The sequence below is a fragment of the Rhinolophus sinicus genome, chromosome 9, assembly GCF_057876585.1.
Source record: "Rhinolophus sinicus isolate RSI-liver-muscle chromosome 9, RSI-T2T, whole genome shotgun sequence".
Taxonomy (NCBI): Eukaryota; Metazoa; Chordata; class Mammalia; order Chiroptera; family Rhinolophidae; genus Rhinolophus; species Rhinolophus sinicus.
In genome coordinates this window covers 25,200,398-25,213,776 of record NC_142509.1, presented here as the reverse complement: position 1 = coordinate 25,213,776, position 13,379 = coordinate 25,200,398, and the positions used below count along the sequence as shown (strand labels likewise).

At 50.5% G+C, this 13,379-nt stretch overlaps 1 protein-coding gene across 1 annotated transcript in view; it reads left to right on the top strand.

The window, feature by feature from the left end:
* Window positions 1-13,379, top strand: part of MYO18B (myosin XVIIIB) — a 242,549-nt gene that overhangs the window by 38,010 nt on the left and 191,160 nt on the right. Inside the window, exon 12 of the mRNA XM_088800962.1 lies at window positions 4,870-5,014. Coding sequence (XP_088657088.1) covers window positions 4,870-5,014 — 145 coding nt within the window. The remainder of the gene's footprint in view (window positions 1-4,869; window positions 5,015-13,379) is intronic.

Below are 13,379 nucleotides of genomic sequence, written 5' to 3'. Positions count from 1 at the left end.
TAGGCCTGTCAGGGTAGAGACATATCAGGGAAAGCTGCCTGGAGGAGGTGACTACAAACTGACTGAGAATGAAGGGAGGTGCTGTGAGGCCAGTTTTCCTGCTACACTGAGCACCTGATGCCAAGGTCATGGTGGGGGCATAGCAAACAGTGCAGTGTGGCTGTAGAGCAGAGGATGGGAGTGTGGGGCACGGGGTAGTGAGCGGGAGCAGGAGCTCAGGGGAAAGCACTGAGACCTTTGGGGTGGTGCAGGACCTCAGTGGCCACCTCCACTCACTGGCTGCCCGTTCCGCCTGCTGGCCCCTGCAGTGCGCTCTGGCTGCCTGCCACATTCCACCTTTTAAATGGAGCTTATTTGAGGTCTGCCAGGGCACCAGGACACATTTGAAATCACAAAGCTTTCATATTATTTTCTTCTTCTCTATAATTTATTTTTCTGCAACCTAGCCTGATTTCTTTTTTTTTTTAAAGTGCCCAGCCGCAGTGGTAATAATAATAAGAGTCCTTGCCTCCCAGCAGTTTGCTTCTGGTTGTCGCATTCCAGGCTTTGGCCTGGGGCACACTTATTTTTTTCATCCAGGCATCAACAGCCAAGGAATGGTCTCCCAACAGAAAGTATGGGGGGGCGGGGGCTCTGCTAAGAGCTTTCTCTTACTTAATTCTCCTTATGGTCCTTTGAGGATTATTAGCATATCTGTTTTTCAGTCTCAGAGAGGTGAAGTTATTTGCCCAAGGGCACACAGCTTTTAAGTGGCAGAGGTAGATCTGGAATTCAGGTTGGCCTGACTCCAAATTTGACACTTATTCCTCACTGTCATTTCAGTCCTGTGTCACGACTGAAGACCATGTGCTGTGGGATATGACTCACTGTGCACGCTTGGGTCACTTATCTTCTCTCAGCCTCAGTTTTTCCATCTGTGGAATGGGTAGAGCAACACCCAACTCCTTGGTCTGCTTCGTAGGACTGGAGACTTAGTAGAATATCTGGTTATGGTGACTCTGCCCCTCTCCAACTGGGTGGCCTTGGACAAGTGTCTAACCTTCTCTGAGCCTCGGTTTCCTCCTCTGTCAACTGGAGAGACCCACGCCTGCCTTATAGGGTAAAAGCACCTAGTACAGCATAGTAGGTGCTCAATTAACGCTTTCTTTCCTCCCTCTTTAAATGGACTCCAGTGCCCAGAGAGGACGTGGATTGGTCAGTGTAGAGCATGGGGCATAGTCACTTGGGAATGGGGAGACCCTGGCTCTGGATGACATCTGTCCTGTCCTCCCCATAGCCCTATGAGGTTCACCTAGCTGTGCAGGCACCAATGTTTCTTTTGCAAATGAATCAAATCAGTGCACAGCATTTTCCTCCTAGAGCCAGTTCTAGGACGAAGGGGAGGAGGGGTTGTAATTCCCTGGGGTGGTTGGTTGTGGAGACACTGGGGAGCCTGCCTGGCCCTGGAGGTTTGGTTTACATCCCCATGACGCCTAGTCAGCCCTAGGCCTACCCGAGGCCCCCTCACTGTGCTTATCACCTGGAGGGAGGACGCCCAGGCGCCAGTTCCCGTGGCCAGGGAAGCCTCCATAGCCATGTACCCCACAATATGCCAACTGTGGCCATGCACTGCCCTTCACTGGGCCTTGGCACCCCACATACCGTATTCCCCTGCCCTGCGCCCTTCTGCTTGGAGACCCTCCCTGCCTCCCAGCATCCACTTTGCCTTGCTTATTATGTTTGTTTCATACATCACTTCTTCCAAGGAGCTTCAGACCCTCTCCGTCGGCTCCTTGCCCTTCCCACGTCTCCTAGCTCCCAGCGCTCACTCTGTGCTGTCACTGTCTGTACAGCGGTTTCCTCATTGGACTGGATGCCTCTCAAGGAGGGCATGCCTGATTCACTTATCCTGGAGAGCTGGGCATGCACTTGGGCCACAGTGGGGAACATGTCCCTGGAAGGCCTGACAGCTTGGCTACGGCACGGCAGGAGAGATGCAGCGGTGTGTGGAGATCAGCCTTTATGGAGCACCACTGTGTACCAGGCACTTTATACGCATCAACTCATTTACTCCTCACAACAGCCCTAGGAGGAGGGGAGGCTGTTATTCCCATTCTACAGAAGCAGAAACTGAGCCTCCGTGTGAGGACAAGAGATTCGTGCAAAGCCACACCACTGGGAACGCAGAATTGAGAGAACGTCCGTTCTGTCTGACCCCAAATCCAACCCTGGTGTCTCTGCAACATTGGAGCCTCCTGGGTGATCTCAACGCAGCCCGGTTTCATGTAGACAGAACATTTTGGCATTTTGGATTTCATTTTTTTTTTTCCACTGAATTACCTGCAGTCTTTGGTTGACCTTGAGTCTTTGACTGCATCAGACAAACCCTGGGCATCTTGTGACTTGACTATTTTTACATTAACTTTTTTTTTAGTCGAGGCGAGACATACAGTAAAGTGTATAAAGTACTCTGATTTTAAGTGTACAACTCGATAACGATTGTGTTCTTAAGCACCCCTGCGAACATGTCACAACTCAAGATCTAGAACATTCCTCGTTCAGATGAAGGCTCCCTGGAGGCCCCTCCTCACCAGGGGCATCCGTCCCACCACTGAGTCTCTATCCTGACTTCTCTTACCCAAGGTCGGTTTTGCTCACGCTTGAACTTCACATGGATGGAATCACACAGCGTGTCGTCTTTTGTTCTGGCATCTCTGAGTCACACTGGGTCTGTGGGATTCGTGCATGTGGTTGCGTGTGTCAGCGGCTTGTTCTTTTTCATTGCTGCATAGTACTCCCTCACGTTCCCTGCCTATACCTCCCTGTTCATCCATTCTCTGATGGATAGGCATTTGGGCTCTGAGCTGACTTATTCCACTAATTTGACCGATTTCTATTGTCACCATTTTAATGCAGGCATGGCTTTTATCAGAACATTATGCAGAGGTGTTTGGCTCTTTAGAAATTTAAGTGAACACCGTCCTGATCCTAATTGTTTTGGGTCAGAAGCATATAGAGGTGTTCTTCCATGTTTTATGTTGCTACAAAGACTTGGGGTGGGGAGGGAGAGAAAAAGAAGCAAATTCGCTTTAGCGGAAGTTTGCTCATTCTTCTGTTCACATGAGCTAAGAGGCAGATGATAGAGTCTGCCTGTAATTTAAAGTCAAATACTCAGGGCTGACAGTGGGAGCCATAATAAATGTGTTGCCGCTGTCCTTTTCGTGTCCTTTCTCTGCTACTTTGAAATCTCATAAATAACCATGTTGGTAAGATGCCTTCCTTCCCTCCGTTTGCTCCAATGGAGCAGCTGCAGTTGCTAGGTTGAGCTCCTGGTTGCTAGGGATTTTGTGGTCCTGTGGTGGCCCAGAAATATGATGGATCAGTGGAACATGCTTTTGCTATTAATTGAGTGTTTCCACAGCGAATCTCTCAATGTCACTGCCTGCTTTGACGCCATCCCAATTGGTCAATGATCCTTGCAGGACTCTTCCCCAGTTAGCAGAAGTGGCTTGAATGGAGGGGACAAGTGGCCTGGACTGGGGGTCAGAAAAGCCTGATTCTAGTCCTGTGTCTGATATTAATCTGCTGTGTGACCTTAGGCAAACATTGTCCCCTCTCTGGGCACTGGATACCACAAAATTCAAGGACCTACCAGCTTTAGCAGCCTACAGTTTATCACCCAGGCTCTGTAAGCAGCTCAAGTGCAGATCCCTTTCTCATTATCTGCTGGTGGATTATTGACAAAAAATTCTTGTCCCCGGCTCACTTCCTCTCAACCCAGCAGGCTTCTGGGCTGAGTCTCCTTGGCCAGATGGTGTGTGTGCAGGAGTTTCAGACTAATTTCAATATTCAATCAAATATAATTGGAATCATAAATCTAAAAAAAGAAAAACAATACCTTACAACCCATAAACATCTGATGGTGTCATTTTCTTCTTCCTCCTGCTTAAAAATCCTTGGCAGCTTCCCATCGCTTGCACCAGAGGTGGCAAACATGTTCCCTCTCAGTTGCTGAGGCAGATCTGTTGGTGGCAGCTGCAAGGGGTGATGTCTAGAAAAGAATCAACTCGCTGGCTTGCCGTGGGATCATAATCGATTAGTGATGTCTGCCATGTGTGCAGGAATGTAGACAGGCGTATCAATCGTGGTTGGAGTTTAAAGCTCATTCTCTTTAATAACGTGTTTGAGGCCTTCACAATTGGCATCTGCAAGCTTCTCGTGCTTATCTCCTCCCCTTCTCTGTCTGCCCTACCAAAAAAAATTCCTGTTCATATTTACTTGACCACCTATTGTCTCTAAAGGTCTCCTTTGTTCATGTTGTTCCCTCTACTTATCATCAGGACCTTTGTTACATGAAATTGGTCAATGCTGCCTGTTATCTTTCATACTGCAATTATAATTTTGTCTCATCTTCTATGTCATTCTCTTGTATTCTTTTGGGTGGGATTAATTAGTGCATTCCTGCCTCTGATTTCCTGTAGTTCCCTACCTATACCCTTATCCTACCAGTTAGGCCTGTTTCACCATTAGTTGTTTTTATGTCTCTTTCCACCTCTACCTTGAAAGGTCTTCAAAGTCAAATTCTGAGTTTCGTTCGTCTTTGCATTCTCAGAACCCGGCACAGAGCAGAGCCTCCACAAATCCACTGAGTGAACACATGCAAAATAAAAATTGTACTGTCTTCCAAAGTCAGACAGAAATGATTTTCATCACTTCCCCCGCAGTCTGAGTTCTGTGTGTCAACAGGACTCGGCTTGATTGTGGGATCATTTGCTGTGGTCATAAAGGGGCCACACATTTCCCCCGAGACGGAGTTCTGCTTCGCCTTGTGAGTTCGCAAGTTCTCCACCGTGATGGCCTTTTTTCCTTCTTTTCTCCCTCTGCTCTCAGCCTGAAGACAAGCAGAGGAAGGCGGCCGCCTTCACCCAGCTGCAGGAGGCCATGCAGACACTGGGCATTTCGGAGAGTGAGCAGCGAGCCATTTGGCGGGTACTGGCAGCCATCTACCACCTGGGCGCAGCAGGGGCCTGTAAAGGTACGTCCGTCCTGCCCAGCTCACCTGGGCTGCCAGCTGTCTGCATTGGCAGGTGCCTGGCAAAGCCCGTCTCTCAACGAGGCGGGACAGGGCCAATGCCATCGTCTGTGTGTCTGGAACGGCTCTTTGGGATCCTGCTGAACCAGGCGTGGAGAGAAGGAAACAGGGCTGGGTTTTTCAAGCAAACCTTCTAGACCAACACTGCCTAATAGAACTTTCTGTGATGATGAGGATGCTCTTTACCCACGCTGTCGAGTACGATCGCCGCTACTGAGCACCTGACAGGTAGCTAGCAGGGTGGAGACATGGAATTTTAATTGCATTAAATTTTAATGAACATCAATTTAAATCGCCATACGTAGCCATTGGCTGCCGTACTGAGCAGAGAAGCTCTAGGACATGTGAGAGAAGGTGTGGTCCATGCAATAAAGGTAATGCGTTTCCATCTGGACGTCTTGGAGGCACTCCCACCATCTGTGCGAAAGCTGACCCCGCTATTCTCCTCCTGAGTCTGCCCCTCTCCTTAGTTGTCTGTTTGTTGATTGTCCCTACTTCAGCCTGGTCCCCCAAGTGGCTCTGGTCATCCCTCTTCCCCCCACCCTTCCCTACCCAATCATTCCCCTGACCCTGGAGAGACTCTCTGTGATAGCATTTTGGTCCTGGCTTCTCTATGTGTACTATTATTTTAAATTAGGTTTTGGTCTTTTTTTTTTGTTTTGCTTGGACGGTTGCAGTAGCCTGATTGCTGATGCCTTCACTCTTCCTTCCGTCTATCCTCACTGTGACCATTGGGCTTCTTTCTAAAACATCAACCTATTGTGCCATCCCCCTGCTTAGAATCCTCCTGAGGCTCTCCTCTGCCTGCTGGCTCGGCCTTCAAGGCTTCTCACGTCGCTAATCCAGTCTCTTCTGCTTTCTCTTTGGGCACTGTAAAAGGTCCTGGGGAGCTTCTTTCTGAGTCAGGGGCATCAGCTGTGTGGTTCCTGTCTTCAGAGAGCTTGTGGTGCTTTGTATTATGGGCTCAATCCAGCCTGCTGCCTGCCATTTTACAGCCCGCAAACTAAGACTAGTTTTCACATTTCAACTAGATGAAAAAAACGTATATATAGGAATAATATTGGGGGACATGTGAAAATTACAAGGTATTCAAATGATATTGTATTCAAATGAAAGGTAAGGTCCCTCCTTGTGAGTTTGTCATCCCATTTGGAGAGACGCGACGTCTAGACTTGAAACCATTAGCCAGCTTTGCCAGCTGACTGTGAGTGGGGTTGTTGTCATGGCACAGTTTAGACCAGGGAAGGTGTGAAGGTTCAAGAGTGGGGCGTGGACCTCTATAGGTTGGTGTGTGTGGAAGGAAGCAAACCTATTTTACAGAATGGAAAACTGAGACTCAGAAGATCTAGGTGCAGTAAACTGCAGGGTGTGGGCTCTTGAGAGAGCCAGATTTGAGTTCAAACTCAAACTTTTCTGAGGTTTAGTGGTCCCCTCTTTCAATGGACTAAGAATGGGGTTCATGTGAGGATTAAATGGGATAAAGAAGAGGAAGCTGAATTAGGCTGGGTACAGACCCTGAGACAAAGACTTGGGTGCATGTAGCTTTTTTTGGAGAGGGGTTCCCAGGAGACACGATAAGGGAGTGGGCGAAGTGAGACAGGGAATGGAACGCGAAGGATGCTGGATGCCTTAATAAGCAAGCTCCCTCTGGGGACCTCTTGGAGATTCTGAAGAACATACCTGAGAGGAGAGGAAGCTGGGATATTTACCCATCAGCTCCTGCTTCTTCCTGGTTGAAGGTGCACCTCAGGCCTGCCCCACGTGTAAGCTGAGCATATTCCTGCAGCCAGAGAAAAGCAGGGATACAGACAGGTACCTGCATGACAGGTCAGGGACCTATGCGGGGTGGCACCTGTGGCATGGCCAGGGCAAGGGGTGGTGGACAGGTCATCAGTAGCATCTAGCTCAAGGCAACCCCTCAGCAGAAGGCAGCTGGGCCATTGAGTTGTGGAGCCTGGGTTGGGTCACTCTCCCCAGGTGGCCTAGTCACTTGCCTCTCGACTACACTCAGTTCAAATAGACCTGCTCCCTCCCAGCACTCCGCAAGGTCTAGGAAGAGAGAGTGTTGCAGACGGGTGGGACCTGTCTTCCGATTTCCATTGTCACACTTGAACCTTCTCTGCCTCTGGTGTGATACAGCAGAGGCTAACACCCCCCCCCCCAGCTTGTTGACATCACCAGAGACATTTGATGCCTGAGTTCCCCCTCCTGGGGCACCTGAGACATCCCCTCTGATGTGGGCTCAGGGACCTGACCCATACCTGTCGCTGCCTGTAACGATAAAAGAAGAAGTCACATTTATAAATATTTTATTAATACATGATTATGGCAGTAATTTCTCCCAGCCTCCCCCTACCCCAGAGTATAAATTATTTTAAGAGGAGCTGCCGTCAGTCTGCCTGGGAAGGCTGCCTGATGATTTACTTACTATATATTCTGCTTTGGAAGATTTCATAATAGGTTGCTCTAAAACCAGCTATTAAGAATTTCAAAGTCGTATATACATGTCTTTGCTTTGTGTCATAACAGATCATTTTGAAATATATTAAGAATCATTTCCATTAATCAGGATTTCTTTTATTATTATTATTAAAATGATGCTCTCCTCCCAGGGCGCCTGGTTTCCTTAACTTATATTGAGAGCCTTGATCCTATTTTTAAAAGCCAGTATCAGTTCCTGTGGGGAGATTTGGGGCCTTATAACTGGACTCAGGGTTTTTGAAATGTTATAGCAATAATAACAACAATAACCACTGATATTGGTTTAGCTTTTGATGGTTTCAAAGGCGTTTGCCCTTCTACTCTGCTTTTGGATCTGATTAGATTCATGCAATAATGTGGTGAGGAAGAACTGTCCCTTGGGCGAGAGTGAGGACACGACCTGCTGGGTGTGAATCCTGAGCCTCAGTTTCCTCCTCTGTAAAATGGGGCTGATGAGCGTGCCTACGTTGTAGGCTTGCTGTGAGGATTAAATGAGTCAAGGCCAAAACTGTGGAGCACAGGACGTGGCTCTTGGTGTGTGTGTGTGTGTGGGGGGGGTACTTTGTAAGTGTTCACGTTCATTCTTCTCAGTTTTATAGATTCGAAAACAGAGGCTCAGAGAAGGTGTGTGATATACCTGAGATCACACAGCTGGTATGTTTCCGGGTGAGGTTTAGAACCTCGGCCAGTCTCCCTGCAAAGGTTGCTCCACTGCCCTGGACTTTGCCATGGGCCATTTGGGTCATTACCTGCTGGAGAATTCACTTGTTTTCCTGGGCCCTGTGCTGAGTGTTTGCAGACACCATGATGTCCCTGCACAGCCGTAGGATAGCCTGGGGGGAGTGGTGAGAACTGTTATGATGCCCATTTTACATAGCAGGAAACTGAGGCCTGCTGGCGAGGTTTGTCCACACCCCCCAGAGCACACAACTAAAGCCAGAGGTGGGATCCAAGCCACTGGGATCCAAGTCTGCCAGTGCTCCCAGCCCAGCCTCCAGGACCTCCTGTCCCCAAGGCTCCATGTGCTGCTGCCACTGTCCTCACCGGCTCCAAGAGGGCTGGTGATGCCACTTTTGCCCTGAGATGCGCTGAACTGTTTTTACTCACATTATTTCTGACATCGAATTTTTTCCTTACACCAACCAGTTCTCTGATTCTCCAGACACCAACTGAGTGCTACAAGTCAATCCAATTCTGACACTCCCTGGAGTGAGTGCAGACCCCACGGGTGAAGGGCTCGGTCCCACGAGACGGCCCCCGTTTCAGATGCCAGTCACGAGTCCTGGGCCACCCATACTTCTCACCAACTTGTTACAAAGTCGGGGGCGTTCCATAACCCTCTCCTCAGGTTTAATAATTTGCTACAACAGCTCACAAAACTCAGGGAAGTGTTTTACTTACTATTACTGGTTTATTATGAAGGATACAACTCAGGAACAGCCAAATGGAAAACATGCAGAGGGCGAGGTATGGGGGGAGGAGAGGGGCTTCCAGGCCGTCGCTGGGCACACCACCCTCCCAGCACCTGGGTGTGTTCACCACTCAGAAGCTCTCCAAATTCTGGCACTGAGGGTTATTCGCTGCGGTTTCATTCTATAGACAGGATTGATTATATCATTGACCATCGGTGATTCATTCAGTCTTCAGCCTCTCTCCCCTCCCCGGTGAGGATGAAAGTTCCAACCCCTCTCATCATGCTTTGCTCTTTCTGGCCACCAGCCCCTGTCCTGAAGCTGTCTCTGACCTCCCACAGCCGCCCATCACCTCCTAGCATACAGAAGACACTCATCACTTTTGGAGATTCCAAGAGTTTTAGGAGCTGTGTGCCCGGAACCAGGACACAGAGCAAATCCATCCTTATCACGGGTTCCACGCCCTGTGCAGCAGCCCCAGACCCAGCTGGCTGATGGCCTCCCCCCACCCCCCACCCCCGCCTGCCTCTCAGGGTGTGAAGCATCGATGCCTAGTGTCTTGGGTCAGCCTGAAGAGGGACGAGGCAGCAGATGCGATGATGAGCTCGAGGCCACTGACCTGGAAGGAATTATTTTCCTTTCCAGGGTCGTCCTTTCCCCGCCCACGGTGAGAGCTGTCACTTCCTCCTTCTCTTCCGAAAACTTTCTTCCTTCTTTTTCTGCTTTAAAAGGGCAGCAGTCCTTCTTTTTCCCATTCAAGGCCACCGAGCACATGTGGGGTGGCCCCACGCTGACGGGGTCACCTCATGATCCCAGCAGGCTTAGGGTCCCCGACAGTTCAGCTGCTGCCCACCCAGCCGTCAGCACCGCATCACAGCCCCAGCACGACTCTTTGGGGTCCGTCTGAGCCTCCTCCTTTGGGGGACACACCCCATTGCTCCTGAAGTCTCCTGCAGGACTCTGCTGCCACAGCATTCCCCCACCCCCTCTCAGTAACTTCCGCCCCGATGACATGGTGTCTTTTATCCAAGAAGCTTTTTGGCCCCGTCCCTCTAGGCAGCTGGCTGGCTGCCTGCAGGGGCTTCTGGATCACCCTGCCGTCTGAGGTAGCCTTGGGCAGCCTCAGAGTCAGGGGGACACCTGCCCCTTGGGGTCCCCTGCCCTCGGGATGTGGCAGGGAAAGGACATGGGTGTTTGAGAGTCAACCCGTCCTGGGTTCAGATCTCAGCTTGGCTTCTTATTAGCTGTGTGTGACCTCAGCCAAGTTATGGCGCTCGTCTGAACCTCACGTATGAGGGAGAAAGGGGGGCTGGAGCTGTCTGGGGGCCCACGCACGGCTGCGATGCTAACAGCTCCAACTCTGGGCTACCTCCCATGGATAGACCAGGAGGCGCCTGGCCAAGCTGGTTCTTTGTAAAGACGCTTGTTTGAAGACGTCGGGCACAGCTGGCTTTTGGATCTTAGGAAATGCATTCTTATGGTGGCAGAGAAGCCTCTGTCCTCCCTCCTTCTGCACTGTGTCTGCACCCCCTTCCTGTCTCTCAGGCTCGCTGCGGGGAACATGTCCCTTGGGAAGGCCATAGGCGGGGCCTCTGGGGGCTGGTTCCACGTGGCAGGCAGAAAACCCTGGGTGATTTGACATCATGGTTGGTTTGCTATTAACCAAGGCTCATGGCCCGAGCTATCCCTCAGGCGCCATCTGACAACTGTTCCTACAACCTCAGGTGTTTTATTTTTTCCTTTGGCAAAAAGTGACCCTTGCAATAATTATCTGGCACCCATATGTTTCAAATGGCAGCAAGCGAATGCTGCCATCTTGATAAGGAGAGTGTGAGGGAGGAGGGAAAAGCTGGGGCCTTGCAATTCGACAGAGCTGGCTTTGAATCCAGACTCCCCCACTTGCGGGCTCTGTGATTTGACCTGTGTAAGGGGTTTTCCCTCCCTGGACCTCAGCTTCCATGTCTGTCACGTGATAATGACCCCTCTCCCTTCTACAGTCATAATATAATCAGATAAAGGATGCATAATACCTGCCACATGGGACGCATTCAGCCAGCTGTAATTCACTCGGCAAAGCACTTTTTGATAGGTCGGCCGATAAAGGAGCCCGCATGGTCAGGCAAGTTAAGAAAGTTTTGTTGTAAGAAGGAAAAGTCTATTGGGTTGAGCAAAAGATGGCTACACCCCAGGCTGAATCTAGAGGACATTGCGGTTCCAAGGGAGGGGGGGAGGAGGGTTACATACGGGCTGGGCTGACAGGGTAGCATTGTTTGAACAGAAAATGCTGACTGCCCAGAAGCCAGTAGCTGTTTTGTGGCGTTTTTCTGTTATCGCAACTTTGGCTCTGTCTGCAGATGCAGGCAACAGACATTTTGTTGTTTTCTTGCAGACTTGGCTCTGTCTGTCAGTCAAGGTCTCTGAGACCTCACATTCAGAGACCTAACACTTTTGTTGTCCGTTGTCTCTGTTGGTGTTCCAGTTCGCCCCTGAGGTGGGCTGGGTGGGACCATGAGACCCATACCGTGGGTGGAAAAGCACCCCAGCCCCTACGAGGTAGGGCTCCCTGGCAAGGGCACACGATGAAGTATGTGCTGATGACAGGCAGGTTCAGAAGCAGCAACCACATCGGGATGCTCACTCAGGTGCTCTGTCTGCAGCTTAGCAGGAAGTCCCGAGGGCCCTGGACAGTGCAGGGGAGTGGTCAGCGCAGCCGGGAGTGACACAGACCTGAGCTCCAATTAACGTGAGCGTTCCAACACTTGTTAGCGCTGTGACTAGTCAGGTTATTGTGCTGTGTAACCAGTCAGCCCCCACCTCGGGAGTTTAGACAACCATCACTCTCTCCTGAGGCTTCCGTGGGTCTGTGGTTTGGAAGCGCTCAGCGGGGCAGTCCTGGCTTGAGGTCGCTCACGTAATTGCAGTCACGTGGTGGCTGGGTTTGAAACCGTGGGGGCGGGAGCAGGCTGGGACTGGCTGGGCATCTCCCTCTCTTTGTGTGGTCCCAGGTCTCTTTGTGTGGGCTTCCTCACAGAGGGCGGCTTCAGGGCTCCAAGGGCAAGTGTGCAGCAACCAACACGGCAGCTGCATCACCTTTTCTGAGCTGGTCTCAGGTATCACACAGCATCACTTCTGCCACGTTCTATTGGTTCTAAGGGTGTCACAGCGTCCGAGGCCAGGGGATTCATACTTCATCCCTGGATGGGGGAATGACAAAGTTCTAGCACATGTCGGTTGGGAGACATCGGTGTGGTCATATTTTGCCACAGTGACCTTACACAAGTAACTGACGCTTTTGGAGGCTTGGTGTTCTAGCCTGTAAAATGGTGCTGGAAAGAGGAGTGACTTCCAGGTGTGCTGTGCAGGTGAGCTGAGACGCTGTAGGTCAAGGGCTTAGCCCAGCGCCAGGCATGTGGTCAATTCTGGCTATTCTATGTGATGATGTTGCTCCCAGCCAGTGCTTTCTGGCTCCCTCCTGAGGTGGTGAGAGGGTTCCCCTGGGATTTTGGCCTCTGCTTTTATACCAGTGACCCCATGATCCTCCGATGCCCCCTAAGTATCCTCTTTATGAAAGAGAAAATCAAGGATGAACTTGGTGCCTTCTTGGTAGCAGGAAACAATTGTTTTGTCTCAGGGCCTCTTGGCTATGTGAGGGTAAAATCACACACAAGACTTTCCTCAGGAATGACCTCCATGAACACAATCTCTCGGTGTCTCCATGTTCTCCCAGGGCTGGTGGCCACTTGACCTGTTCTTTCTTTTAATTCTCCACAGCCTGACAGGTAGGTGGGGAAGGAATCCTCTTTCTGTGCTGAGGCTGAGAGAGTGGTGTAACATTGCCAAGGTCAAACAGCAGCATGTGGTAGAGCCAAGGTTGGAATCAGTGCCTGTCTGCCTCCAAAGCCCTGCCCTTCTCCTCTGCGGGGCCGCTCAGCTGGCCCAGTCCTTGGGTGCATTTCGGGTGCCTGGCTCTCCACCTCACTCCTAACAGCTCATCCTCAGCTCCGTGTAATTCCCATCCAGTCCTCCAATCTCCGTCCCATCTTCAATCTCCATTCTTCCACCTGGAAGGTCATCCTACGAAGCAGAATAGAGGTAGGAGAGCTCAGAATCACGGCTAAAGGCGTGGGCTCTGGGACCAGCCTGACCTGTGTTCCATCCTGGTTCTCCTGCGCGATCTCAGTGACTCTCTTGACCTCTGAGACTCAGTGTCCTCATCTGTAAAGTGGGGGTAATGCTAGTGCCTACATCCTGGGGTTCTTGTGAGGCTTACATGATTTAATATGAATATATTATGTAAAGCTCTGGCATTGTAATTATTATTATTACAGTCCACCATCCAGGGGAGTTTTCGTTGCCGAAGCTAGAGTCTGCAAGGCTGGTTTACGCTGGTCTTTCATCCTCTCCAATCCCTGTGG